Here is a 27,058-nt window from a genome sequence, read left to right on the forward strand (position 1 = left end):
AAAAATCTTAGAGGTCTACCCAGTGTTCTACTGTACTATGGATGAGCTGGCACTCAAACCACAAGATACAGTCTTTTTCACTCATGCCTCCCCTTTCCAAAGCTAGAGGAGCCTCACCCCATAGCTACCACCACCTCAGGCCACAAGGATTATTGCCAGACAAGCACCAAGGTTGTCTGGTATTGCCTTAACAAGCACTTAAGGCCCAGGGATTCTTTTTGTTGTTGTTGTTTTGTTTTTGAGATGGAGCCAGGCTAGAGTGCAATGGTGTAATCTCAGGTCACTGCAATCTCTGCCTCCCAGTTCAAGTGATTCTTCCACCTCAGCTTCCCCAGTAGCAAGCGCACACCACTAAGCCTGGCTCATTTTTTTTGTATTTTAGTAGAGATGGGATTTCACCACGTTGGCCAGGATGGTCTCGATCTCTTAACCTCGTGATCCACCCACCTCGGCCTCCCAAAGTGCTGGCATTACAGACGTGAGCCACCGCACTCAGACCCAGGGATTCTTAAGTTAGCTTACGGTGAATACTGCCTGGCCTGGGACTCACCCTTCAGGGGAGTGGTTTCTCCTATAGCCCAAGGCAGGTCTAGAAATGCCATTAAGAATCAAGTCCTGAAATCAGGGATTCCAAGAGTGTATTTGGTGCTCTGTCCCTCCGTGGCTGTGCTGATACCTGAAGCCAGCAAGTCTTAGAGGCTCACCCAAAGCCCTTGACCTAATGCCTGGGTATCAATGCTGTTTATTCAGGGCCCACAGGCACTTCAGTTAGCAGGTGATGAATGCTGCCAGTACTGAATCATTTTCTTAAAGGCAGTGGGTTCCCTTCTGGCCCAGGGTATGTCTAGAAATGTCATCTGAGAACTGGCGCCTAGAACAGGTAGCTTTGTGACTCTGACTGGTCCGCTATCCTGCTTTGGCCAAGGTGGTATTTAAGAAGCAAGGCAGCCGGGTGCGGTGGCTCATGCCTATAATCCCAGCACTTTGGGAGGCCGAGGCAGGTGGATCACGAGGTCAAGAGATTGAGACCATCCTGGTCAACAAGGTGAAACCCCGTCTCTACTAAAAAATACAAAAATTAGCTGGGCATGGTGGTGCAGGCCTGTAGTCCCAGCTACTCGGGAGGCTGAGGCAGGAGAATTGCTTGAACCCAGGAGGCGGAGGTTGTGGTGAGCCGAGATCGCGCCATTGCACTCCAGCCTGGGTAACAAGAGCGAAACTCCGTCTCAAAAAAAAAAAAAAGAGGCAAGGCAAAGTCCTGCCCACTCTTCCCTCTCCTCTCAAGTGGAAGAAAAGGGTCTCTTTTGGAGCTACGAGCTGTGTAGCCTGGCATGGAGGGTGCGGGGGGAGGGACAGCACTCCTTTGGTTGCTGCAGCTGGAGTCTCAGTATGTCATGTATCCCTCTGTCCACTGTCTCTGGGATCAGTTCAGCACTAGTACTCGCCTAAGAGTTATAGTCCTTTGGGCCTAGACTGCCTTTCAAGTTTACTTGGAGGCACAGAGCACTATAGGCCTCAGTGGCAAGGCTTGAAGGAAATCAAAATTGGACCGTTGGGATCAGCAATTCCCCTCTGGCTAGGTTTGGTTTAAATGTTCCCTCTGTGGACAGGTGTCAGCTGAGTTTGGTCCAGTTTTCCTTTCTGCTCTAACAAAATAGCATTGAGTTCAATGCCTCACAATTGCTGTGTTCTTCCTCCCACAGCACCCAGAGACACTCTGCACACACTGCCACTGCCGCAGGGGGAGGAGTGGCATTGCCAATTCAGGACTGTTTTTTCTATCTCTTCAGTGCCTCTTTCAGTCATATGAAGCTAAAACCAGGTACTGTAAGTGCTCACCTGCTTTTTGGTTCTTATGAAGATGCTTTTTTCTGTGTAGATAGTTGTTAAATTGGTGTCCTTGGCAGGGGGAATGATCAGTGGAGCATTCTATTCCACTATCTTGCTTTGCCTCTCAATTTATCTTTTAATTTCTGTAGGGTCAGTAGTAATATCTCATCTTTCATTCCTGATTTGAGTAATTTAAGTCTTCTCTCTCTTTTTCTTGGTCAGTCCAGCCAGAGATTTGTTGGGTTTTGTCTTTTCAAAGAACCAACATTTAGTTTCCTTGATCTCAACTGTTTTTCTATTCTTTATTTTTAAAATTTCACTCTAATCTACATTAGTTCCATTTTTCTACTTGCTTTGGGTTGAGTTGGCTCCTCTTTTTCTAATTTCTTAAGGTGGAAGGTTAAATTACTGATCCAACATATTTCTTCTTTTTAATATAGATGTTTATAAGCTAAAAATTTCCCTCCAAGCACAGCTATAGTTGCATTTCATGAGTTTTGGTATGTTATGTTTTTGTTTTCATTAATCTTAAGTATTTTAAATTTCTCTTGTAATTTCCTTCTTTGATCCATTGATAATTTAGGAGCGCACTGGTTTAAAAATTACTATACTTTCTATTATTACCTGCCAAAATATTTATTTTTATTTTCTGTATTTTGTATTACAAATATATAGACATTTTTACATTTTCCCCAAATTTAATATTGTATTATAATACTAAATATGCTTTTTCAACCCATACTTTCCTTATTTAGAATCATTATGCTATTCTAGGCCACTTCTTCCTCCTTAAGCCGACCTTCCTCTCCTTAGCTCTGGTTACAGTTCTAGTAGATGACCCAGTTCACTTATTCAGTTACTACTATTGACCAAGCCATGCACTAGGTCCTTGCCCTCAGGAACTCATCTTCTGGTGAAAAAAGAGTGACATGTTTGTAAATATGCAACTATAATACAGTCTGATGTAATGAGAACATATATAAGAAAAACCATATCTGGGTGGGAGGGCAGAAATAAAAAGTTTCTCAGAGATAGCATCTGACCTTTGTCTCAAAGGATGAGTTAACCAAAAATATCTGCTCCCACCAAGAAAATAGGAGTAAGGGAAACAACATCCAATTGAAACTGTCCAATGTACAGTTGAATATATTGTATGGCTAAAATCTCAGTGAAAGATGTGGCTCTCTCTATTCTCTTACCTCTTGGATTTCATCTGGGACAGTTGAGTCCATCAGTCTGAAGAGCAAATTTCGAAGTGGGCCCGCCTGCCTCCCGAGAATGCTGGTAGCTACCCCTCCCGCAAGTGCAAGAGCAAGGTGATTTGAAAGTAGCTTTAGGCACAGCTTGAGAAAACTGTGGTGTTCCCTGAAACCAAATAAACTGCTATGAATTTTTGGAACATAAAAGCGTATGTGCTACTCAGTTTGAGTAACATTTTCAGTTTAAAAATTTTGTCAGCTAGGTGCAGTGGCTCATGCGAGTAATCCCAGCACTTTGGAAGGCCGAGATGGGCAGATCATCTAAGGTCAAGAGTTTGAGATCAGCCTGGCCAACATGGCAAAACCCTGTCTCAACTAAAAATACAAAAATTAGCCAGGCGCGATGGCAGATGCCTGTAATCTCAGCTACTCAGGAGGAAGAGGCAGGAGAACTGCTTGAACCTGGGAGGCAGAGGTTGCAGTGAACCGAGATCAGCCACTGTACTCTAGCCTGGGTGACAGAGCAAGACTCTGTCTCAAAAAAAAAAAAAAAAAATTTGCCAAGTCATGAACAACAGTAATTTTTTAAAACATGATTTGTGAAATTATGAGTAACTTTTTCCTAGAGGTTATTATCAATAAGTATCTAAGGTTAGCTCTGTCCTAGATTATAAAAAAGTTCCATATAATTTGGGAAAACAAGAAAGAACAGTAAGTCAAAATTCAAAAGGAGTAATTTATACACATGCACAAACACACATATAACATACCTTGATGAAGGGAAAGGGAGTGGGGGAATCTCACTGTTTATTTTATCACAGTATCTCTCAAGAAAAGAACGCAGGTGTGAGAAGGTACTCTCTTCAAGATCTACACAATAAGGTCGGTGCCATGCAACAACTTGTCTAGAAGGACACGTAAGAAAATAATAAAACAGTCTTAAAATGAAGTTTTTATAAATGATCAAAAACGAAAATTAAAACATATTGGCCAGGCATGGTGGTGTATGCCTACAATCCCAGCTACCTAGGAAGCTAAGGCAGGGGAATTGCTTGAACTTGGGAGGCAGACGTTGCAGTGGGCAGAGACTGCACCACTACACTCCAGCCTGGGTGACAAAGTGAGACTCCATCTCAAAAAATACACATACACATATATACATCAAAGATGAATGATTTGAACAACATACACAGAAGACATTACTTATTATGAAAGTGATAAAACCTTTCATTTTAGTGACTAAGGAAAATCACGAATTTGCCATCTTTAAGAAGAAAGCACACAACCACCACTTGTTTTGGAAGGTTTGGATGTCTACTCACCTGAAAGCAGAGGGCTGAGTTACATGATCTACTAAAGTCCCTCTGGTTCTAAGAGTCTAGAAAATGTATATTTCTTATTAAGAAAAATATCCTGACTCTATAGAGTGATATACTGAAATATATTAAAAGACAAAATCCTGAAATTTATTGTGAATACTTTTAAGATCCTGGGACTCAACTACCTACATATGAAGTGGGAAGATGGAGATTTAATGCTAATAGCAAACTACATATATTCAACTTATTTATTTTGGCTTTTGTGTTAAGAGAAATAACTATTAATAAATATTTTTAATTGATTAGAAGATCATTTTAAAACTCTGAGTCAAAAGTATAGAATGCAAATAAAATACTAAGCTATAAATTAGCCCATGTGTATTTGAAAATACCTGAAATAACTCAGACATTCCTTAAAATTCAATATCTTAATATTGACTAAAACTCACCTACCTGATTGACTAAACACATACAGTTAGCACTTTAGGAAAAAGCTAAGTTTCTGCAAAAAGTAGCCTCCTTGATTTAAAAGTACGGCAATTTTTTTTTCAAAAAAAGTTTTTCAAAAAAACCAATCAGAGAAAGAGTGCTGATGTTAAATAACGTTAAATCAATGACGCCTAGTTCTGATTTTAATTATTTTAATTTCCTCTTGATATGCATTTAATTTTTTAAAATCCGTATCTAAAGATAAGAGAGGATTCGAAATATTTAAGACAATGTCTTAAATACTGGGTATGACCTCTTGCTTGTGAAACATGTCTAACATCAACACTCAAAAGAAATCTAATGTCATTTCTATGATAGAGAAAAAGCATTCCTATCTATTTCAAAAGAGTATTTTATAAACAAAGCACAATTATTTCCATTTTTATTAGTGTTTCTATTTTTTATTGATGTTTTTTGTGTTAAAACACACAAGAATTTTTAAAAATAGGCACTCTTACCTGTCCCTAGGAAGAGCAGTCCATGCCAGACTATGTGATGTTCCAGCTGAAATTTGCTGAATGGCTATGCCATCTAAGCCACTCACTTTCTTTGGTTTAGTAATAGGACCTGTGGAATTTCCCTGGCCACACTGCCCCATTGAGTTATTGCCCCAGGCATAAACTTCATTATCTAAAAACAAAATATAAAGTATTATATAAAAGAAAAGCCAAATTTAAATGTAATGTATTTACAGAAGACAAAGTTAATAATATTTCCTTAAAAACAAATGACTTTACCATGAGAAAGAGCCAAACAATGACTGTCTCCAATTGAAACATCAACTATTCTTGTGGCAGCCAGTTCTTCAATAAGCTTGGGTCTCAAAGCAGTAGCTTCTGAAGAACCACAACCTAGACAAGCTCCACAGCCCCAAGCGTAGACCTGAAAAAACAGGAATACACTACACGTAACTCTAAAATGATTAGATTGTTGGCTTGTTTAGGGATAAATAAAATCTATGAAACTAGAGTGTGGTTTGATAATAAATAACTTTCTGATGTTAAAATCATTTTGATCATTTTAAAGATTGTTATAGCAATTTGTCATGCTGCCTTTAAGCATTTGCTGTATAGGCAAACAAACAGCTAATCTGAAAACAAAAATAACTGGTCATAGAAAAAACAGAAAGGTCTTCTGTGACAGTCTGCTAAACTACTAATTGGCTTGCAATTTGTTATATTTGCCCCATCTTACTAGCTTTGAAAATACTCTTAAAACTTCTCCTTTATGTGTTTCTCACTATTTTGGTAAGATTAAGATTAGAACAAGGTACGAGCATATAAAATAGATTATATAAATCACAAAACTAATGTTTATTATTTAGTATTAAAATACTTCACCTCATTGTTACAATAACTATCACTTACAAAGAGGGCCATGTGAACCAGGAGCAAGATAGTTCCTCTTGAACATCTTCATTTTTGACTAAGCAATACCAAAACAACCACTGACTGATTTAAGATGCTTGGGGAAAGGGTTAGGTGGGAAAAAAAATTTTTGTCTTTGGCAAGACAAATAAGTGAATAACTGCCAATCTGGAAACCCAAAATCAACAAAATCAAAACAATGAGCAATCTGAATGATTTTTTTTCTTTATCTTCAATAGGTTTTGGTAAGATTATATAGACTCTTATCTTTATGACACCAAATTTGAGAATTTATTTTTGTCTTGCAATTATTTTAGGAAAGACTGCTGCTGAGAGATTAAATCACTTCAATAAAAACTAAAAAGCACTGTCCAGGTCTAGTGGCTCAAACCTATAATCCCAGCACTTATGGAAACAGAGGCAGGAGGATCACTTGAATCCAGGACTTCAAGACCAACCTGGAAAACATGGCAAGACCTGGTCTCCACAAAAATTTTAAAAATTGGCCAAGCATTGTGGTACAGGCCTGTGGTCCCAGCTAGTCAGGAGGCTGAGCAGGGAGGATCTCTTGAGCCCAAGAGGTCAAGGCTGCAGTAAGCCTTGTTTGTGCCACTGTACTTCAGCCTGAGCAACAGAGTGAGACCCTGACTTCAAAATAAAATAAAATAAGAACATATATTTGTACTTGTTTTCCGGTAACTTATTTAAGTATAGAATGCAACAAATTCCAGCACATAAGGCATATTTTACGAGATGTTAGGAACTAAAGATAAGGACAGTGAAATAATGTACAGTCAAAATCATCATAGGAAATCTCCTAAATCACTCATAAATTATAATACAGTCATGCACCATTCAGTCAATAACAGACCACATTATACAACAGTGGTCCCACAAGATTTAATGGAACTTTGATGCCAGTATTTTTACTGTACCTCTTCTGTGTTCAGATATGTTTAGATACATACTTACCCTTTTATTACAATTTCCGAAGGTATTCAGCACAGTAACATGCAGTACAGGTTTGAAGCCTAGGAACAATAGGCTACACCATATAGTCTAGGAGCGTAGTAGGCTACACCATCTAGGTTTGTGTGGTACTCTCTACAATGTTCTCACAATAACAAAATTGCCTAACAACACATTTCTCAGAACATATCCTGTTAAGTGATACATCACTATAATACTGTCACTCAGTAAGGCCTACATAGAGTTTCCTCTTGCGGTGTTCCTTTGTTTGAGCACCAGATGAGAAATACTTGGCTTGCCTTTAGGGACTGGACCATACCATATAGTATGGTGGGAAGTCAGTACAGAAGAGGCCTGAAAGGGCTGAGAGAGACTGAGGGAAAAGCAAATGTTGAACATCATTTCATGCTCAAGTTTAATGGTAAACAGAAATACTCTTACCCTTTAAAAATATTTGACTTTACTTTTTTCCATACATATATATTTGATTTAATATAACTTAAGGTTCTCATGATATGACTATTCTATAAACAATTTACAAGTTCTCTTGGAATTCAATGTAATAGATTTGTTAGTATTATTATTATTACTACTACCACCACCAACTAATAGTTGAAGAGTACTTGATAATCTACAGAAACTCTCAATTCTAATCATTATCTTTATGATCATTTGTATGCAAAGCAGAAATTATCACCGCTCATTAAAAAAGAAGGACATGATGTTCAAGGAATGCCTGTTAATTTGCCTGTGTTTTGCTTATGTATACATCAAATATATAAGCATCTTTTAACTTTAATTCATGGATTCTTACTATAAAACCCAAGGTGAGAAATATACAGAAGAGACATTTTTAAGGCAGCAACTAACTAATGGAATAATGAATAACTTGAGTTAGATTTTTAGGACACCAGGCATTCTAGTTTCTCAAAGAATAACAAAATTATATGCTAATTTCAGCTTTTCTGCTCATCCGTCTTGCAAATTAGTCACAAAACACTTCTATACCACTGCCTGGCACAAAGTGGCCTCCTATACATGACAGAGTAAGTTGTCAGCTCACTTTTTTACTGCCATCACTGATGGATACACAGGGACAAATATTGTCAGTCTCTAACCATACCTGGCTCCTCTCTATCCTCGACAAACAAATAGGGTAAGAGTGAAAATAAGCACGTAAAAGTTCAAAGCTTATAAGCTATAAAAGTCCAAAGCTTATGAACTTTTATAAAGGCTCATAAAATTCTGACTATCCTAAGCCTGACTTTACCCTGTTTCTCAGAAACACCTCTTTCAGATTATTTTCCATACCTAAGCATTCTCTTTATCCTCTTTTTTGATCACCCTCTTGCCTTCTTAGTTCATATCACTGGTTCCATCAACATCTAGTTCAGCTTTCCCCCACTATCGATGATGTTTTGGAAAAGGTTTAAGGAAAGCTAAACGCTAAAACATTTTAGAAAATCATTTTAATACAAAGAACAGAGCCTCCACTAAGGTTTATCTGGGTCACATAGGCCAGGTTAGAAAACCTGGTTCCTTCTCAGATACTCTACTTCAATCAGGAGAAAATACTTCATTTCAGCATGTTGCCTAAAAATGTATTTATTTGAATTTAAAAATTTAATACAATAATTACTTTTTAGTCACCTAATCCTCTGAAATACTCTAAGTCTTTTATACTCATCTCTTAGTCCTACCTGCCCTGTTGATGTCAAAGCAAGTGAAGATTGGCTCCCAGCACAAACTTTGCGAATGAACATTCCTTGTAAAGCTTCAATAACTTTAGGTTTATACACTCTGTTGGTATCACCATGACCAAGTTTACCTATAAAAACAAACACATTAAACAATTTACTTGCTTCAGAGAACCTCTACTCTTTTTAATAGTACTAAAGTTGATAAAGAGCTTTAATCTTTCCATGACTAACCTGACAGAATGAAAAGCTTGTTTCTGATAGCTGAGGATGTTAACAAGTGAGCATTTTTAATGTAAGAAAGCTAACAACCACTGATAGCTTTTTATATCTCAATTTCAAGCAATTAAAATCAAGCAATTTAAAATCACCTTTAAATCGAGCATTTAAAATCACTTTTAAATTATTTTTCTGTCTTTCTCCCCCTTTAATGGCTCTATTACTAACTTCAAATTTGCTGACATAATATACAAGTACTATACAAGAATGTATATGCATATAATTTTTCAAAAGAGTTTTAAAAAGATTCAATAGTTCATGAAATTGAAAACTTGGCAAATCATTAAAGAAAAACAAATGGCCAACAATCTACAAATCCAACTTCATCAGGAATAAAAAAAGTAAAAATTAAATGATACCATTTTCACTATTGAAATTATTTAATTATATTAATTTTAATACATGCTGTTGTTGAAGACTATGGGGAAGTAAGAACTCACATTGCTAGGAAGAGTGACTAATTAAAGTGAACAAAGATTTACTCATTCATTGTGTTGTTAATACTGAAAAAAATGGAAACCATCTAGATACTCAACAATAAGAAATTGGTTTTATAAATTGTGCCACCATCAAATAAAAGAATACTTTGAGCCACTTAAAAGAATGATGTAGAGTCATGCTTCTTGATATAAAAAAGATACTCATGCTGGGTGCACAGGTTCACGTCTGTAATACTAGCACTTTGCGAGGCCAAACCTGGCAGATCACTTGAGCCCAGGAGTTCGAGACCAGTCTAGGCAATAAAGCGAAATCCTGTCTCTAAAAAAATACAAAAAGTAGTTGAGCGTGGTGGTGTGTGCCTGCAGTTTCAGCTACTGGGGGGCTGAGGTAGGAGGATCGCTTGAACCCAGGAGGTTGAGGCTGCAGCGAGCCAGGTTTACGTCACTGCACACTAGCCTGGGTTAACAAAGCAACACCCAGTCTCAAAAAAAAAAAAAAAAATACTATTAAAGTAAAACATATACATATCAAAACATATATAAACTTACATAAAATATACACATGTAGGTCCAATTTGGTTTTTAAAAAGACATCTAAGTAGAAATATATGTAAATATTTGTATAAATGTATATTTATTTATTAGTCTATTTCCAAAATATTAACAATGGTTAAAGCAACATTTGTAAAAGCTCAGTTCTTTTTTAATTTCTTTCTGCTCATCTGTATTTGAGTCTTTCTACACTAGGCATACATAACTGAAAAATAAATTTTTAAAAGTCTCAAGAAAAAACCCAAAGCTACTAAAACAAAGGATACATACCATTGTCTCCTCCTCCGAAAGACCATACAGTTCTCCCATCTTTAGACAGAGCAATAGTATGTGAACTGCCACAAGAAACCTCTCCTACATTGCTAATGTCTTTTACTAATGTTGGAATGTTACGACTATTGCTGTCACCATGACCTTGGATAAAACACACACAACAACAAAGGAACAATGTTACCTCTTTTTCTCTAGGTCGTTACTTCCCAAGTAGAATAAATGTTACAATTTTAAAATAGACTTGAGATACTTTTTAAATGCAATATGAAAAAGAGAATCATTTCTAACATCTTCTCAAACAATCTTCCAAGCTGCTCCTAAACTGGGCCATGCAGTCACTTCAGTGAACCATTAAAATGATCTATTCATGCTCCCCTCATAGCACTTACCTTATATTGTCCTGTTTCATGCTCATGTTGACTTGTTTTCATTACCCACTAGATTATAAACTTCAGGATCAGGATGGTATTGCTCTTATCCCAGAAACCCTACAGTGCCTGGTCATAATAGGGCACACTCAGTAAATGCTTGCTAGATTTAATTACATCTTAAATATCAGCACTAAAATCTAGGTCTTAACTATATAAAATTATCTTCCTCTGAGTGTAAACAAAATAAATGACAGTCTATTCTCACTAGTAAATCTACTCTCACGGCTTCTCAGTAACTGTAATCATTTCTATTTTTCTAGAATAACTTCCATTTTTAAAAAATCTTACCTAATCTTCCAAAGTCTCCTTCACCCCAGGTGTACAATTCCCCATCCTCTGTGACAGCAGCACTATGTCTGTATCCAGCTGACACACAAACAACTACCTGCATTGCATACGAGTAAATATAATGAGCATGCACATGTTAAAACATATAGTCCATATTTGATACTATACACAGAGACTTCACAGATACTGATATTCACAACCCATCCAGGAATTTCCATGTACAGTTGTGGAGGCTGTGCTCAGAATAAGGATGACTGGCTAGGGAGTCAAGTAAGTGCTGAAATACATGCCTGTAATCCCAGCACTTTGGGAGGCTGAGGCAGGCAGACTGCGTGAGTTCAGGAGTTCAAGTCCAGCCTGGGCAACATAGTAAAATCCCATCTCTTATAAAAAATATGAAACTTAGTCAGGCATGGTGGTACATGCCTATAGTCCCAGCTACTCAGGAGACTGAGTTAGGGGGACCACCTGAGCCCCAGGAAATCAAGGATGCAGTGAGCTGAGATAGCGCCACTGCACTCCAGCCTGATGACAGAGCAAGACCCTGTCTCCAAAAGAAAAGAAAAGAAAAGAAAAAAAAACGAGGGAGGGAAGGAAGGTAAGCTGGCTAATAAAAAGAGAAGATATGGGCTCAGTTTCTAATAGTTCTAATTATTTGTGTGGGTCCTTGGCAATCACTTAGCTAGTCTAAATGCCTCACCATTCAGGTGTCTATTAAGATGCCACCTCTTCTAAGAGCACTCACTGACCTACCTCATTAACCTAATACCACACCCTGCCCAAGTTAATCTTTATTGCTCATTTTTTTCTTTACTATTATCTGAAACTATTTTATATGTTTGTTAACTTATTATCTCTACCCTGAAGACTAAAGGATTAGCGACTTATCTGTCTCGTTCACTGTTACACATCTAATGCCTAAAATACTGCAGATACTTGGAAAGTGCTAAATAAATGCTTGTTGAATGAATGACTCTCAGTTTGCTTATCTGTGAAATAGGCATAATAACTATTCTTATGAGAATATAAGAATTAAAATTCAATAATGTATATAAAGGTGTTCTGTAAACTGTAAAACAGATATACAAACGATTAAGCCAAAGGGTTGGGGGTAAGGGGCACTGGCAGAAAGAAAACATCAAAATCAGAAAGATATTGTCAATTACCACACCAATGCATCTAATTATTTTTATAACTAAAAAGAAAGCACATACCTTTCCTTGTAGAGGTCCCTGAATAAGCTTGGGATATTTCTGTGTTGAACTATTTCCATGTCCCAGTTTCCCATAATCACCATCTCCCCAGCTGAAGACTTCTCCTTCTGTGGTAAAAGCTAAAGTGTGACCATCAGATCCTTTAGAAGATGAAACCTTTTTAATGGATCTGTGAGGCTCAAACGTTAACTTTTTTAAAGTTGACTGATTATTGGAGTCTCCAAGGCCTAGTCTCCCATAGCTGCCTTTACCACAAGCTCTAACAGAGCCATCAGTAGAAATGACGAAAGTGCAGTACTGTCCAGCTTCAATCTATAAACAAAAAAATCATAAACATAAAATACTTATCTGAGTATCAAAGTATAATATTTAAGGCTGATTTTATCAAAGAGGCTCAAAGGACATCTTTTAAAGCAGAATATGGCATGATTCTCCAGAGATATTAAGGAATATACAGAAATTTAAAAGAATACGAATGGTCTTTTCATGCTTACAACTTTGTTGCTGAGTTCAAATCTTCATGTATATTTTATCTTTTCAAGTTATTGTCCAGGTTGTGATTGAATGAAACAACAAAGTAAAATGTTTAATATCCTCTTATAATTGAGAAGGGCAATATGCAAAATTTTCCCATAAATTCCTCAAGGTACATTATGGCAAGAACCATATAAAATGTATTCTAAACTATTTGGAAAAAAAATACATTTTAATGAAAGTAACAATAAAATAGAAAGTTCTAGCTGGATTATAAATGTAAAAAAAAAGTGATCATAAGAATATAAAATGCTAATCTGGCAAAAAGAACTTACAGTTTTTATTTACTTTTTTTTTTTGAGACAGAATCTCACTCTGTCACCCAGGCTGCAGGGCAGAGGTGAAACTTCGGCTCACCATAACCTCCACTTACCAGATTCAAGTACTTATCCTGCCTCAGCCTCCCAAGCAGCTGGGATTACAGGCATGCGCCACCATGACTGGCTAATTCTGGTAAATATTTTTAGTAGAGACAGGGTTTCACCATGTTGGTCAATCTAGTTTCAAACTCATGACCTCAAATGATCCAGCCGCCTTGGCCTCCCAAAGTGCTGGGATTACAGGCATGAGCCACCGTACCTCGCCTTTATTTACTCCTATTTGCCATTTGTGGTGAACATACTGGTAAAGTCTGTTGCTATTCTTAACACGTCTCAAAAATCGAGATCCCAATTTAGTTATTTGAAAGTTATAAATGCTGTCAGGGATACTGGGGACTAAAAACATATTTTTCTATTAAAATGAAAAAACTAATGCAGTATACAGATCAGAAACAATCATCGATAATTTCCACTCATTTAAAAAATACTCAATATTATTTAATGCAAATAAGCATGAATATACACCACATTATCTACCAGTTTGTAAGCTATTTAGAAAACTTACAGTCTGTGCATCAGAGAAACTAGGAGCCAGTTTGGGTTGCAGTATTTTCTCCTGTGTGCCTTCTACCAACTGATGGCTGCTATTGCTCCCCCAAACATAAACCTCACAGGTTTCGGAGACAATGGGAGCATCACCAGTCTGAATGCTATCTGGGCTGGCACACGTTCTCGAATAATCAGAAGCCATTCTGCAAACCTATTAAAAATTTAAAATATGCAACAAATAGTCAAGACAGCTTCAGTCTGGACATTTTATATATATATATGGTGACTGAAATTACTGTTGCCTTTCCTTCCTGCTCAAAGGACCTGTGAACATACATCCAGTCTTAAATAAAGATAACTAGACTATTTCCTTATATGGAATAAACCACTAAAAGACACTAATCAAGTGGCAAAAGTGGGAAAGGGGAGACACAAACTCAATCCTCTTTTGGCTAAATATTTTATTATTGCATACAAAAACATTATAGAAAAACAAAGCTTAAGAAATAAAATAGAAAAAAATCACTGTGGATAATCTTATCACATTAATACAATAAATTTTACCTTTTAAATATATGTCTTTACAGAACTTTTCATATATATATTCTTTAACACAGACGCCACAGTGGATACATAAAAGTGACAAATGGCACAAAAGAGTCACACAAATCCTTGTCTACCTAGTCTTCATCATTGAATAGATAATATTCCATCCACTAAAACAAAAATCACAATGTATTCAACCACTTTCCCCATCCCCAACTTTCTTAAAAAAATAGATGAGGTCTCACTATCTCACAGGCTAAAGTCAAACTTCTGGGCTCAAGCAATCCTCCCACCTCAGCGCCCCCAAGTAGCTGAGATTACAGGCACCATGTAACCATATCTGGCACCACTTTCCTTTTACAGACATTTAGAGTCTTTCTATTTATTTGTTATATAGGCCATTTTTAAGGATATAGCTGCTACTATACTTTTTATTACTTCCTTAGTAGAGAAACTCAGAAATGGGACTTGATATTCAAAAAAAGACAAGAATCCTATGATTCCTAAAACATACTATACCAAATTGCATTCCAAAATGGTACTATGTTACTAGTAATGGATGAAAGGAGGCTGTTCTAAAAACAGCAAGGACCCAAAGCAATTAACATTCACACATATATCTGAATACATAAAATAAAAATTATGGCTTATTTACCATTTCTGTAAAATATAACGGTAAAGTCTATTGCCATTAATAAACCTTGTTAAAAATCCAGGCTGCCTGGCAAAAGCATAGGACCCAGGGTGGCCATTCCGGTACCAATCTCACTGAATCCATATATAATGAATATTATGCTTTTAAATTTTTTTGCAAACATAAATGAGGAAAAAGGAAGATGCCCTTATCTTAACTTCACATTTCTTTACTGCTAGCAAAACTAAAGTTTTTCCATCTATTTGTTTACTACATTTTGTGAAGTAAACTTCTGCTCACTAATGTATTAGAACTTAATAGATTTTTTAATTGACTTGTATGAACTCAATAAAATAAACACATGAACTCTGACTATAGCGACTGTCAATTTGTTTTCTGCCTTTTAGTTTTTTGGTGCTGCTGAATCAAGCAAAACAATCAAAGAAACTTAAGAAGTCAACATATTAGTTTGCCAGCACACCAAATGGGGGAGGATAAGGTCATCTTAGTCAGATACTTTAAATAGTATCCAAAACAATAGAATAATATGTGTGTTAGACAAATATTTTCCAGTGAACATGAGGACAGTATCTGAATACAGTTGCCAGTCCTAATAAAAGGTCTGGAATTTTGTTGGAGACAAAGGAAGACAGTGGGGCCAAGAGGGTAAGAATTGTTCATCTAAAGGTCTATCACGGCCAGGTGCAGTGGCTCATGCCTCTTGATACTGGCCAGCCAGAATTCCCTTCCAGGACAAAGCCCCTACAGTGAGAGAAACTACTGAGAGCAGAATAAATATTGAACAGGATAGGGACAACAGAAAGGAAAGATGGAAGGGAAAGAGAATACCAAGATAAAAGTTGGGAAGGAGAACAAACTGTAAAACCTTTTTTTTAACATTACACATATGAGGGAAGGGAGTCTATGGAGTTTAAAAAACCATCTTAAATCCCACCTCATTCTAAGAGTTCAGGAAAGCTAATTTCACATAGAAATAAGCAACAGAAAAGTATTGAGGTCAAATCTCATATAAAGTTATTATAAAGTTGCAGTGAGCCAAGATCATGCTACTGCACTCCAACCTAGGCAACAGAATGAGACACTATCCCAAAAAAAAAAAAAAAAAAAAAAAACCACAAACACACACAAAAGAAAAACAGAAATCTGAATTACAACCCCTCAAAAATGAGGTAACATAACTCAAGAATTAGAAACAAAAAACAAAAAATCATTTTGGAACTGAAAACTAAACTAGAAGAAACCAAAGTAGATAATGACCTAAGAGTGATGAAAGATAAAACGCATTTTTAGAAATTAAAAAACTAAAAAAGACAAAGCATTCAAGAAAAACTGACAAATACTAAATTCAGGCAAAGATCCAACATACATATAATAGTAATCCCTAAATAGAATCCAATCAAAGGAATAAAAAAAAATTTAAGAAACTGTAATTTAGGGACATTTTCCTGAAATAAAAAAGATTCCAAACTACATATTGAATTATCGTATCTCTAAGAACATCAACCAAGAATCAGTATCAAGACGTATTCTACAGTAAAATTACTGTTCTTTAAAGGAAAAAAAATTCTTAGGGGTTCTCAGCAAAATATGCATGACTTACATAGGAAAGAAAATCAGATTACCTTTGGACTTTGACAGTAACAGTTTATGTTAGAAGAGAATGGAGTAACATATTTGAGATACACAAGAAAAGAAAATGTGAAGTAAAGAAAAGATGAACTGAAGAATTATCAATACTAACACAATAATAAAGAGCACAGCAATTACCAACATGCAAAAACTCAGAAATCTTGTTCTGATGAGTCTTTATTGAGAAATCTATTAGAGAATAACCATCAAACTATCAAAAAGAATAAAGAGACATTGACACAGAGCCTAGTATTGAGCATTAAATATGTAATTACTTGTAGAACTAATACCAAATGAAGGTTAAAACATAGAGACAGGCTGGGCACCATGGCTCATGTCTATAATACCAGCACTTTGGGAGGCCAAGGTAGAAGGATCACTTGAGCTTAGGCATTTAAGACCAGTCTGGGCAACCATAGCAAGACCTCATCTCTATTAAAAATTTAAAAAATTAGCCGAGTGTGATGACGAATGCCTATAGTCCCAGCTACTTGGGAAGCTGGGGTCAGAAGATCACTTGAGCCCAGGATGGATGGATGGATGGATGGATGGATGGATGGATGGATAGATAGATGATAGATGGCGAGAGGGAGAGGGAGGGAGGGAGGGGGAGAGAGAGAGAGAGAGAGAGAAAGAGTTTCACTCTTGTTGCCCAGTGGAGTGCAGTGATGTGATCTCAACTCACTGCAACCTCTGCCTCCCAGGTTCAAGCGAGTCTCCTGCCTCAGTCTCCTGAGTACCTGGAATTACAGACATCCACCACCAAGCCCAGCTAATTTTTTTGTATTTTTAGTAGAGATGGGATTTCACCATGTTGGCCAGGCTGGTCTCAAACTCCTGACCTCAGGCGATCCACCCACCTCAGCCTCCCAAAGTGCTGGGATAACAGGTGTGAGCCATGGTGCCTGGCCCATAATGATATTTTTAAAATTAAGTTAATTGGCCAAATTTGGAAGATGGTAGGACAATTCATTAAATTGAAAACTGGTAAATAAAGAGCAGATGGAAAGGATCGAGCATTTATTCTGCCTTTCCTATGTAAACTGTAGCAGAGTAATCAGTCAATAAGGGAATCTCTTCATAAAAATATTACAATTAATAAATTAAAAAGAAATGATAGAATTAGAATATCATATTTTGCAACCAAGCACAAATTAATTAACATAGTCATTAAGTATCAAAGCCTGCTAATACCACAAAGAGAGACAACCAGATGGAACCTGATGGAAGAATGCAACATGTATGAAGCCTTGCTAAAGACTTAAAACCTGAGACTGATCAAGCCTCTGAATTCAGCTGCCAATTTATAGGAAATACAGAGGATAAAGAAACATACGGAGCTGTGGGAAATGCTACAGCCTAAAAAGCCTAGGTTCCTGAATAAACACATTGAAGGAAAAGAAAAATGGAAGAAGGAGCATATAGATCAAAAGATTTAAAAGACTTTATTTTTTTAAAGGAAAAGATTGAACCATAGAGTCTAAGAATGCACATCTGGGTGACAGAGCTATAAAGAAATGCAAGGATGTGTTCACTCTACAAGTCAGAATACTGGTTACTTTGGGGAGGAGAAAAGAGATTATGACCAGACTATGAAACACGGCTTCTGCAATGACTAAGAAAATTCTCTTTACCTAGATACATATTAGAAGAGTATTTATTTTATAATAAGGACATTAAGCTATATATTTGTTTGTATGTTTTTCTATGTGTTTTACTTAATATAAATTTTTTTCAATTAAAGTTACCAGCACATAATTCGAAATTCAAAATAAATGAAAGGGTATATACTGAAAAGTATGCCTCCTACTCACCCCACCCTAGATACCCCAGTTCCACTCTCTAGAGGTAACCACTGGTGCCACTTTCTCTTGTAGCTTTTCCAGAGAAAATGGATTATTTTTAAGGGATAAATACATGCCATAACATTTTAACACAAAGTTTTTAATACAAAGGCCATGATTATTACATACCTCTTCAAAGAGACATAACGCTGCCTCGTAAAGTGAGCACAAGCCATCCGATGTTCTGGTTGGTTCTCTCCACTGACTTCGATCAGCAGATGAACCCTATAATTAAAACATTGTGGGATACAGTGTAGGAAGGGGAGAGACATATAGATTACAATTTCTTTAATGGTCTACAAAAACACCTATTTAAAAACCAGTTTATATGATTACGTGCACTGAAACCAAATCCTAACATTAGGTCATTAAACTAACTTTTGCAAGGAAGTTTTATTAAACGACCTGGCTACTGCATCACATGATAAATTAAGTCCCAATCCCTCACTGATTACCTTATTAAAAAGTGATTTATTCCAAGGGACACAGGACTCTAGAAACAATCAAGGAAGTGGAAATTTTGCCAGTTACACACTCTTTGGCTGACCAATATCCAGAAAATGTAGTCTCAAGAAATACTCTACTCCCCATGGGTGCATTGCCCACCTGCCTCCCACCTGACAGAATATAGCCAGCTTTAGTAATGACTTGACCAAAGCAACTTCTTAGTTTCACCACAATCAAAATCACAGTGTTACAATAGGTAGCTAGTCAGATATGAGCAGGGCAGAAGAGAGGCCCCCACAACCCCTACCACCAGGTATGTTAGGTGACCATCATGTGATGGTCAGGCAGTTGTTAACTGTCTCTCTAAAATAATAATTGATTGCAGCCAGCACCAGGGAAAGGCAGTCTCCCAACAGATAGAATAAACCTGAAACTTGTGATCAGCAACTTCCTGATAAGATCTCAGGAGCTGGGTGAGTGAGCTCAAGCATACACACTAAAGAGGCAAAATGGAGGAGTTTAACTGGTATATGACCTCTAGGGACATTCAACGAGTAAAGGAAGAATACCTCAAGTGAGCCTGCATACAACTCTGGGAAACATACTGAGCATGCTCACCTCCCAACGGCTAGCAGGCCACTGTGCATGTGGACAGCCCACCCCAAGGGAAGAAACACAAGACCCCAAAAGTATGCTAACATATAAAAGCCAAAGTCAAAGGTCAACTGGGGCACTTGATCTCTCAAGTCACCCGCTTGGCCCTCTTCCAAATGTCCTTTACTTCTTTTCCTTCCTGCTCTAAAGCTTTTTAATAAATATTCACTTCTGCTCTAAAATTTGCCTCAGTCTCTCCTTCTGCGTTATGTCCCTCAGTCAAATTCTTTTTCTGAAGAGGCAAGAATTGAGGTTGCTGCAGATTAGTAAGAATTTGCCACTGCTAATACCAGGAAGTCAGTTCATCTTTTTCCTAGCACAGGTGAGGAATCACAGCACCTCTCTGGGACTTACTGCATACTTTACACAATAGGACCCAATGGGAGAAATCATTATCTCATTTAAAAAAATGATATGACAGGCACAGTGGCTCACACGTGTAATCCCAGCACTTTGGGAGGCTGAGGCAGGCGGGTCACTTGAGCTTAGGAGTTCAAGACCAGCCTGGCCAACATGGCAAACCCCTGTCGTCTCTACTAAAAAAATACAAAAAAAAATTAGCCAGGTATGAGGGCATATGCCTGTAATCCCAGCTACTCGAGAGGCTGAGGCAGGAGGATCACTTGAACCCAGGAGGCAGAGGTTGCAGTGAGCCAAAATCACATCACTGAATTCCAGCCTGAGCAAGAGAGCGAGACTCTGTCTCAAATAAATAAATCTGAAAGTGAACTCAATATCCATTGTCCCTTAAATTTCTGTATCATGTCTTTACAAATGTCAAGTTCTTTCTATAATTTTTCCATCTTATAATTGTGAAATTTTCATCAGTGGCTTTATTTCAAAGGATACTATATTGTAAAATAATTATACTCTAAATGATCTTTTAGCAGATATACCTCAGAAAAATATATCCTCTACAGGAGAGGAAAGACTGACCTAGATGACCCATAAGATCTCATCCAACTCTAAGATTCTCTGATTTTCAAATCAGGCTATTTTAAGTAACATGATTCCTATAATAAAAAAAGGAATATTTTGGGTCAAATAAAAATTCCAATCAATGTCTTCAAATGCCCAGAGCATTTATATTTAAACTTTTTTTTTTGAGATGAAGTCTTATTCTGTCACCCAGGCTAGAATGCTCACTGCAACCTCCACCTCCTGGGTTCAGCCATTCTCATGCCTCAGTCTCCCGAGTAGCTGGGATTATAAGCCTGCACCACCACACCTGGCTAATTTTTTTTATTTTTCATAGATACGAGGTTTTACCATGTTGGCCAGGGTGGTCTCGAACTCCTGACCTCAGGTGATCCACGCCTGCCTCAGACTCCCAAAGTACTGGGATTACAGGCTTGAGCCACTGCGCTCAGCCTAAAGTTTTGTAGGTTTTTTTTCTTTTTAAAGAGATGGGGTTTCACCATGTTGGTCAGGATGGTCTTGATCTCTTCACCTGGTGATCTGCCTGCCTCAGCCTCCCAAAGTGCTGGGATTACAGGTGTGAGCCATTGCGCCCAGCTTTTTTTTTTTTTTTTTTTTTTTTTTGAGATGGAGTCTCCCTCTGTCACCCAGACTGGAGTGCAGTAGCACAATCTTGGCTCACTGCAACCTCCACCTCCCTGGTTCAAGCAATTCCCCTACCTCAGCCTCCTGAGTAGCTGGGATTACAGACGCACTCAACCACACCAGGCTAATTTTTTGTATTTTTAGTAGGGACAGGGTTTCACCATGTTGGCCAGTTGGTCTCAAACCAAGGCAATCTGCCAACCTCGGCCTCTGAAAGTGCTGACATTACAAGCGTGAGCCACCATGCCCAGCCCATAGGTTTTTAAGTTCCTCTACATATTCATCTGTCCTGTTTCTAGTCTACCAGGTAAATAAAACAATGGTGAAATCTTCATCAATCTGTCTCTACTGGGCAGATAAATAGTAAATAATACTTTTAAATAATAACAGCAAATATCCCCAGCACTTTGGGAGGCTGGGGCAGGTGGATCACCTGAAGTCGGGAGTTACAGACCAGCCTGACCAACATGGTGAAATCCCAGTTTCTACTAAAAATACAACAAATTAGCCGAGTGTGGTGGCAGGTGCCTGTAATCCCAGCTACTCGGGAGGCTGGGGCAGAAGAATTGCTTGAACCTGGGAGGCAGAAGTTGCAGTAAGCTGAGATCACATCATTGCACTCCAACCTGGGTGATGAGAACGAGACTCTGTCTCAAAAAAAAAAAAAAAGTAAATATCTTGCTACCCTCAAATCATTCAAATGTCAATCACTTTCAAGAGTTCCCCAAATAGCTGAGTATTACATGACAGAACTTTTTTGTCATCTAACAAGTTCCCCCTCTGCCATCAAAAGCTACCATGATGAAGTCCAGGTGAATGACTGACATTTCACACCACTCTCCTCACCCCAGTAAAGCTGCAGAAAAGTTTAATCTTCAGTCTCTTCATATGGCTTCCATTTCCTTTCTCTAAGTTCTTTATGAATGTACTATGTAAAGCTTCCTGTTGTCATAGTCTGTTACTGCCCCACCCTATTACTGTTATTCTTTTTTTTTTTTTTTTTTTTTTTTGAGACGGAGTTTCGCTCGTTACCCAGGCTGGAGTGCAATGGCGCGATCTCGGCTCACCGCAACCTCCGCCTCCTGGGTTCAGGCAATTCTCCTGCCTCAGCCTCCTGAGTAGCTGGGATTACAGGCACGCGCCACCATGCCCAGCTAATTTTTTGTGTTAGTAGAGACGGGGTTTCACCATGTTGACCAGGATGGTCTCGATCTCTTGACCTTGTGATCCACCCGCCTCGGCCTCCCAAAGTGCTGGGATTACAGGCTTGAGCCACCGCGCCCGGCCTAATTGTTATTCTTAATTATTCTCTTCAGCTGTCCCAAATCCCTCACTTCTCAGATAGCTTTCAATAATAAATATGATAGCTAATCAGAGCCTGCCAATCATAGCACAATGCTCTTCGTCTTAAGATCTGATTCTATTTGACGATTTCTTTTATTGCTGGGTCATCTGCTGTTAACCCGCTGCTGTCAAGTCAGTTTTTCTTTTTAATTACTTAGGATGGTGCTTCTCAAATTTCAATGTTGACAAGAATTACCTGGTGATCTTGTTAAAATACAGATCCTAATCAGTAAGTATAGATGAGGCCTGAGATTCTGCATTTCTAACAAATGCAGGTGATGCCAATGCTATTGTCTGTGGCTCACATTTTGAGTAGTAAGGCTTCAGAGTCCAGACTCAGGTATGGAATCACACCAGAAGCTAAGTGTTTAAAAGTAACTAGTCTCTAGACATACAATATGTTGCTATACCAGCAAATACTTGGTTGCAACATCTTCAAATTTCCTAATTAGCTGTGAAGCATTTCTGAGAAAAATCCAATTGTGATCTGTGGTTTCCTTATCTAAAAGCTACCTCTAGTGATCACTGAAACAAAAACAGATAAGGAGTAGACTGATCTACCTTTCTAGGAGGTGGCACCAGGGTCATCATGATCCCTTTTTCATGCCTTTCTACAGTATGAAGAAGACATGGGTTTAAATCTAGTTCCATCACTTATTGGCTCTGACTGAAAGGGTCTCATCTTGAGACCAGAATGATGCCCGTAACATTTAGAGCTGTTGCATAATTAACTGAAATTAAGTGTAAAATATGCTTAGCACAATTCCCACTACATAGTAAGATCTCAAAACTGATAGAAATAATTCTTATTTTGCATTATGTATACATATTCAGAAAGAAGAGAAAATACTGGGAGCCTTTAATAAATTACTGCCAAATTTAACAATACCAAACCAATAAAATACCCTACAAACACTATAATGACTGTTGTTAATTTCTTCAGAAAAAGTCGGTATTTAAGGATAAGTCTACTCCAGCTTCAGTCAGTTACAATTAAAGACAACTCTAAAACTCATTCTATACAGACTGGGCTCTATTAAAAAACACAAAAATTAGCCGGGCATGGTGGTGGGCACCTGTGGTCCCAGCTACTTATGAGACTGAGGCAGGGAGAACTACTTGAATCCAGGAGGCAGAGGCTGCAGTTGAGCTGATATCTCACCACTGCACTCCAGACTGGGCAACAGAGCTAGATTCTGTTTAAAAAACAAAACAAAACAAAACAAAATTCTACACAGAATTCTTAGTGTATTTTGTAAATATACTGCACAATAAAAAGACAAGGCTAAAGCTGGGCATTTTTAGAGAAATTAAATTTTGAAAAATATGGCCCATTAAATGTATAACATCATTTGTTTACACTGTCAACATGACAAAGTTCAATGGTCCAAAAATAAAGTGGAAATTAAAACAAATTTTGAGGCCAGGTGTGGTGGATCACGCCTATAATCCCAGCACTTTGGGAGGCCGAGGTGGGCACATCACTCGAAGTCAGGAGTTTGAGACCAGGCTGGCCAACATGGTGAAACCTGTCTCTACTAAAAATACAAAAATTATCTGGGTTTGGTGGTACACGCCTATAGTCCCAGCTACTCCCAGGAGACTGAAGCAGTAGGATCACTTGAACCCAGCAGGCGGAGGTTGCAGTGAGCTGTGATAGCACCATTGTACTCCAGCCTGGGCAACAAGAACTAAACTCTGTCTCAAAAAAATAAACAAACAAAATAAATTTTTGGTTTCACAGGTCTTTAGTTACTTTCCTCTTATTTACCATCAAAAATAACATGATTTTCCCCCCTACATTTGTCTGCTTAATATAAGATATTCAAAGACCTAAGACTAGATGGAGTACATTTCCTTCTGTTCTGGCTGTTTTTACTCAAAAATGCTTCAATGACTCCATACTGCATATGGGATCAATCCCCCAAAGCCTATAGCATGAGATACAGGGCCCTGCCAAGCTTGCAGCCTCAATCTCATCTCATTCCATTCCCTACATCCTGGAGCTTGCTCTCCCATGCCTCAATTGCTTTGTAAACATCTCATCTGAAAAGTTCTCCAGCTCCCCCCACTCACACACCTCACATTTGCTGGCAAATTCCTCCTACTTTTCAACTAACTTCAGGGATACTTCCTCCATAAGACATTTTCTGCCTCTTTGCCTCCAGTCCTCTTCTTTCATCCCATCATCTCCTCCCTGCACAGACTTCTACTATAGTCCATTATCATTAATTTGAAATACTGTGCATCCCTCCTTCATTACACTGTAGGCTGCCTAAAGGTATAGATGCTACAAAGTTTATTCATCTTTTTAACCCATTAGCTAGCAGTATCTGGCACACCGTGTGCAGTAAACACCTAGTGGCATCAAAGGCCAGTGGTGTACATATGGTTACTTTTTATAATTTGAAGATGTACACTGAGATTACTTCCCTATTCTCAGGTAAGTTAATGCGTATATTGTGTATTCCTACCAAACTCATTACATAAGTGTGGACAGCAGAGATTAAGAATCACATAAGTAAATACAATTTACAGATTGAACTTACTTTTGTTAGGCCTTGTACCAGATACTCAATATTAACGGTTATGTGCTTCTCTAACTTTTCTAGCTTGGAGATAAGTTCTGGCCCAATTACTCAAGGAAAGAGAAACCCAAGACAGGGAGGATCATGTCAGGTTAGGGTCTAGCGTGTCAGAAGAGGCTCTACATATTTCCTATTTCTCAGACAATAGTAAAGTATAAGAAACACGGGTTCTAGGCCGGGCACAGTGGCTCACGTCTATAATCCCAGCACTGTGGGAGGCTGAGGCAAGTGGATCATCTGAGGTTAAAAGTTCAAGACCAGCCTGGCCAAAAAGGTAAAATCCCACCTCTACTAAAAATACAAAAATTAGCCAGGCATAGTAGCAGGTGCCTGTAATCCCAGCTATTGGGGAGGCTGAGGCACAAGAACAGCTTGAACCCGGGAGGCGGAGGTTGCAGTAAGCCAAGGTCACACCACTGCACTCCAGCCTGGGTGACAGAGCAAGACTCCATCTCAAAAATAAATAAATAAATAAATAAATAAATAAATAAAAAGAAACACAGGTTCTGGAGACCAAAAGCATCAGATACTATCACGGACTGTGCAGGAAGAAATAACAAATATATAGTTCAGTTTAATAACCATTCCTTTCCCCTAAAACCAATCTGAGATTTAATTAAAATTCAATCTAATGTACACCTGAGGTGGCTTTGAGCAAGCTAAATTAAGTCAAATGCATAATACTCTTCCCCAGCGTAGATCTAGAATTCTGAGAAAAGCAATCTAGTTTTTTGGAGGCACCTTTGCCTTAATAAGGAGCTATATTATAGGGTATGGCCTTAGAGGAGAGGAGGGAGGCACCTCCCTGACTAACTAGCAATAGCATTTGCTATTTTGTCTGGAAATGAGAGGCCAAGTAAAAAGAAAACTGGAAATCCAGCAGTTAAAATAAAATTATTTTAGATCTACTTCAACGTAGGCTTTCATGGAAAAAACAAATCAATTTAACATAAACAAGGTAAAAACTGCATATATTCATCAGAAAAAACACTGGCTTTGCAGAGAAACCCAAGGTTGTAAAAATTACTTAACGCAGTGCCTAAATCAGGAGTACATGTTATAGTTCTGGCTCTTTTGCTCAACAGATGTATAGATTTAAGCTAATTACCACAGTTGCTTCATTTAAGGGCAAATAATATCTGCCTCACAGATTAACATGATAATCGAATGAGACAGTACATAAAAAGCACCTACTGGATAGTAGGCACTGGACAAAAGTTTTCTTCCCTTACTCCAGGTATTTGGGAGCAGTAAATTAAAGAAATCAAAAAAGGAATGGGATAGGATATTATAGGCTAATTAAATGATGATTAAACATATCATATATATAATATACAGAGGTAAATATATTTACTGTAAAGATTTCTTAAGCTTGAAGGACTGATTTAAACTATCAGTCACTATGAATAGCTAATGATCGCTGCTACCAGCACCCTTACAGAAAAAAAAAAAAGAAAGAAAAATATTTAAACTAGCCAGTCAATTAGCTAATATGCATACAAGCCTAGACAATGAGGCTAAATGGACATGGAGAAAAGAAGTCTAGTTTTCTGGGGCATCCTCTTTCCATTAAGGAGCAATATTGCAGAATAAGGCCTTAGAAGGTAAGATGAGGAAGAGGCTTCTGCCCCAAGGTACCTAGCATTTTGTTGAAACAGTAAACACACCACTGGCAAGCAATTAATCATATAACTATATGGTGCAATAATTAATATATTTTTTTGTAACAAAGGCAATGCAAAATAAATAGCCCGTAAAATGAGGAATTAAGTAACTTCTTACAGAAATATTAACATATGACCATGAACAGATAAATTATTTTAGGTCATTAAATGACTTTATAGACTTGAAAGGAGTAAAACATAAGAGGATGTTACCAGAAAGAATTAGGAATCTAAAAATAAAGTTAGAAAAACATGTGCAAGTGAAAGGAACTAAATATTGAATAAGAAAACACAAAGAGGCCTACATGCCTTCCACAGCTGGTCCCTAAAGCCTTTCCTACTTAACATCATTGCATCCCTGGGCACCTGAAGTG

At 37.8% G+C, this 27,058-nt stretch overlaps 1 protein-coding gene across 8 annotated transcripts in view; it reads right to left on the reverse strand.

The window, feature by feature from the left end:
- HERC1 (HECT and RLD domain containing E3 ubiquitin protein ligase family member 1) overlaps positions 1-27,058 on the reverse strand; it is a 211,810-nt gene that overhangs the window by 129,188 nt on the left and 55,564 nt on the right. For all 8 annotated transcript variants that reach the window (XM_064361400.1, XM_064361396.1, XM_064361399.1 and 5 more), the window contains exons 3-12: positions 18,554-18,649; positions 13,767-13,961; positions 12,348-12,659; positions 11,134-11,230; positions 10,412-10,555; positions 8,874-9,001; positions 5,575-5,719; positions 5,296-5,467; positions 3,800-3,934; positions 3,030-3,195 (exon numbers count right to left, since the gene is read on the reverse strand). In XM_064361400.1, coding sequence (XP_064217470.1) covers positions 3,030-3,195; positions 3,800-3,934; positions 5,296-5,467; positions 5,575-5,719; positions 8,874-9,001; positions 10,412-10,555; positions 11,134-11,230; positions 12,348-12,659; positions 13,767-13,961; positions 18,554-18,649 — 1,590 coding nt within the window. The remainder of the gene's footprint in view (positions 1-3,029; positions 3,196-3,799; positions 3,935-5,295; positions 5,468-5,574; positions 5,720-8,873; positions 9,002-10,411; positions 10,556-11,133; positions 11,231-12,347; positions 12,660-13,766; positions 13,962-18,553; positions 18,650-27,058) is intronic.

This window comes from Aotus nancymaae, unplaced genomic scaffold, assembly GCF_030222135.1.
Source record: "Aotus nancymaae isolate 86718 unplaced genomic scaffold, 86718_ANA_hifiasm-v0.15.2.pri h1tg000041l, whole genome shotgun sequence".
NCBI classification, from domain to species: Eukaryota; Metazoa; Chordata; class Mammalia; order Primates; family Aotidae; genus Aotus; species Aotus nancymaae.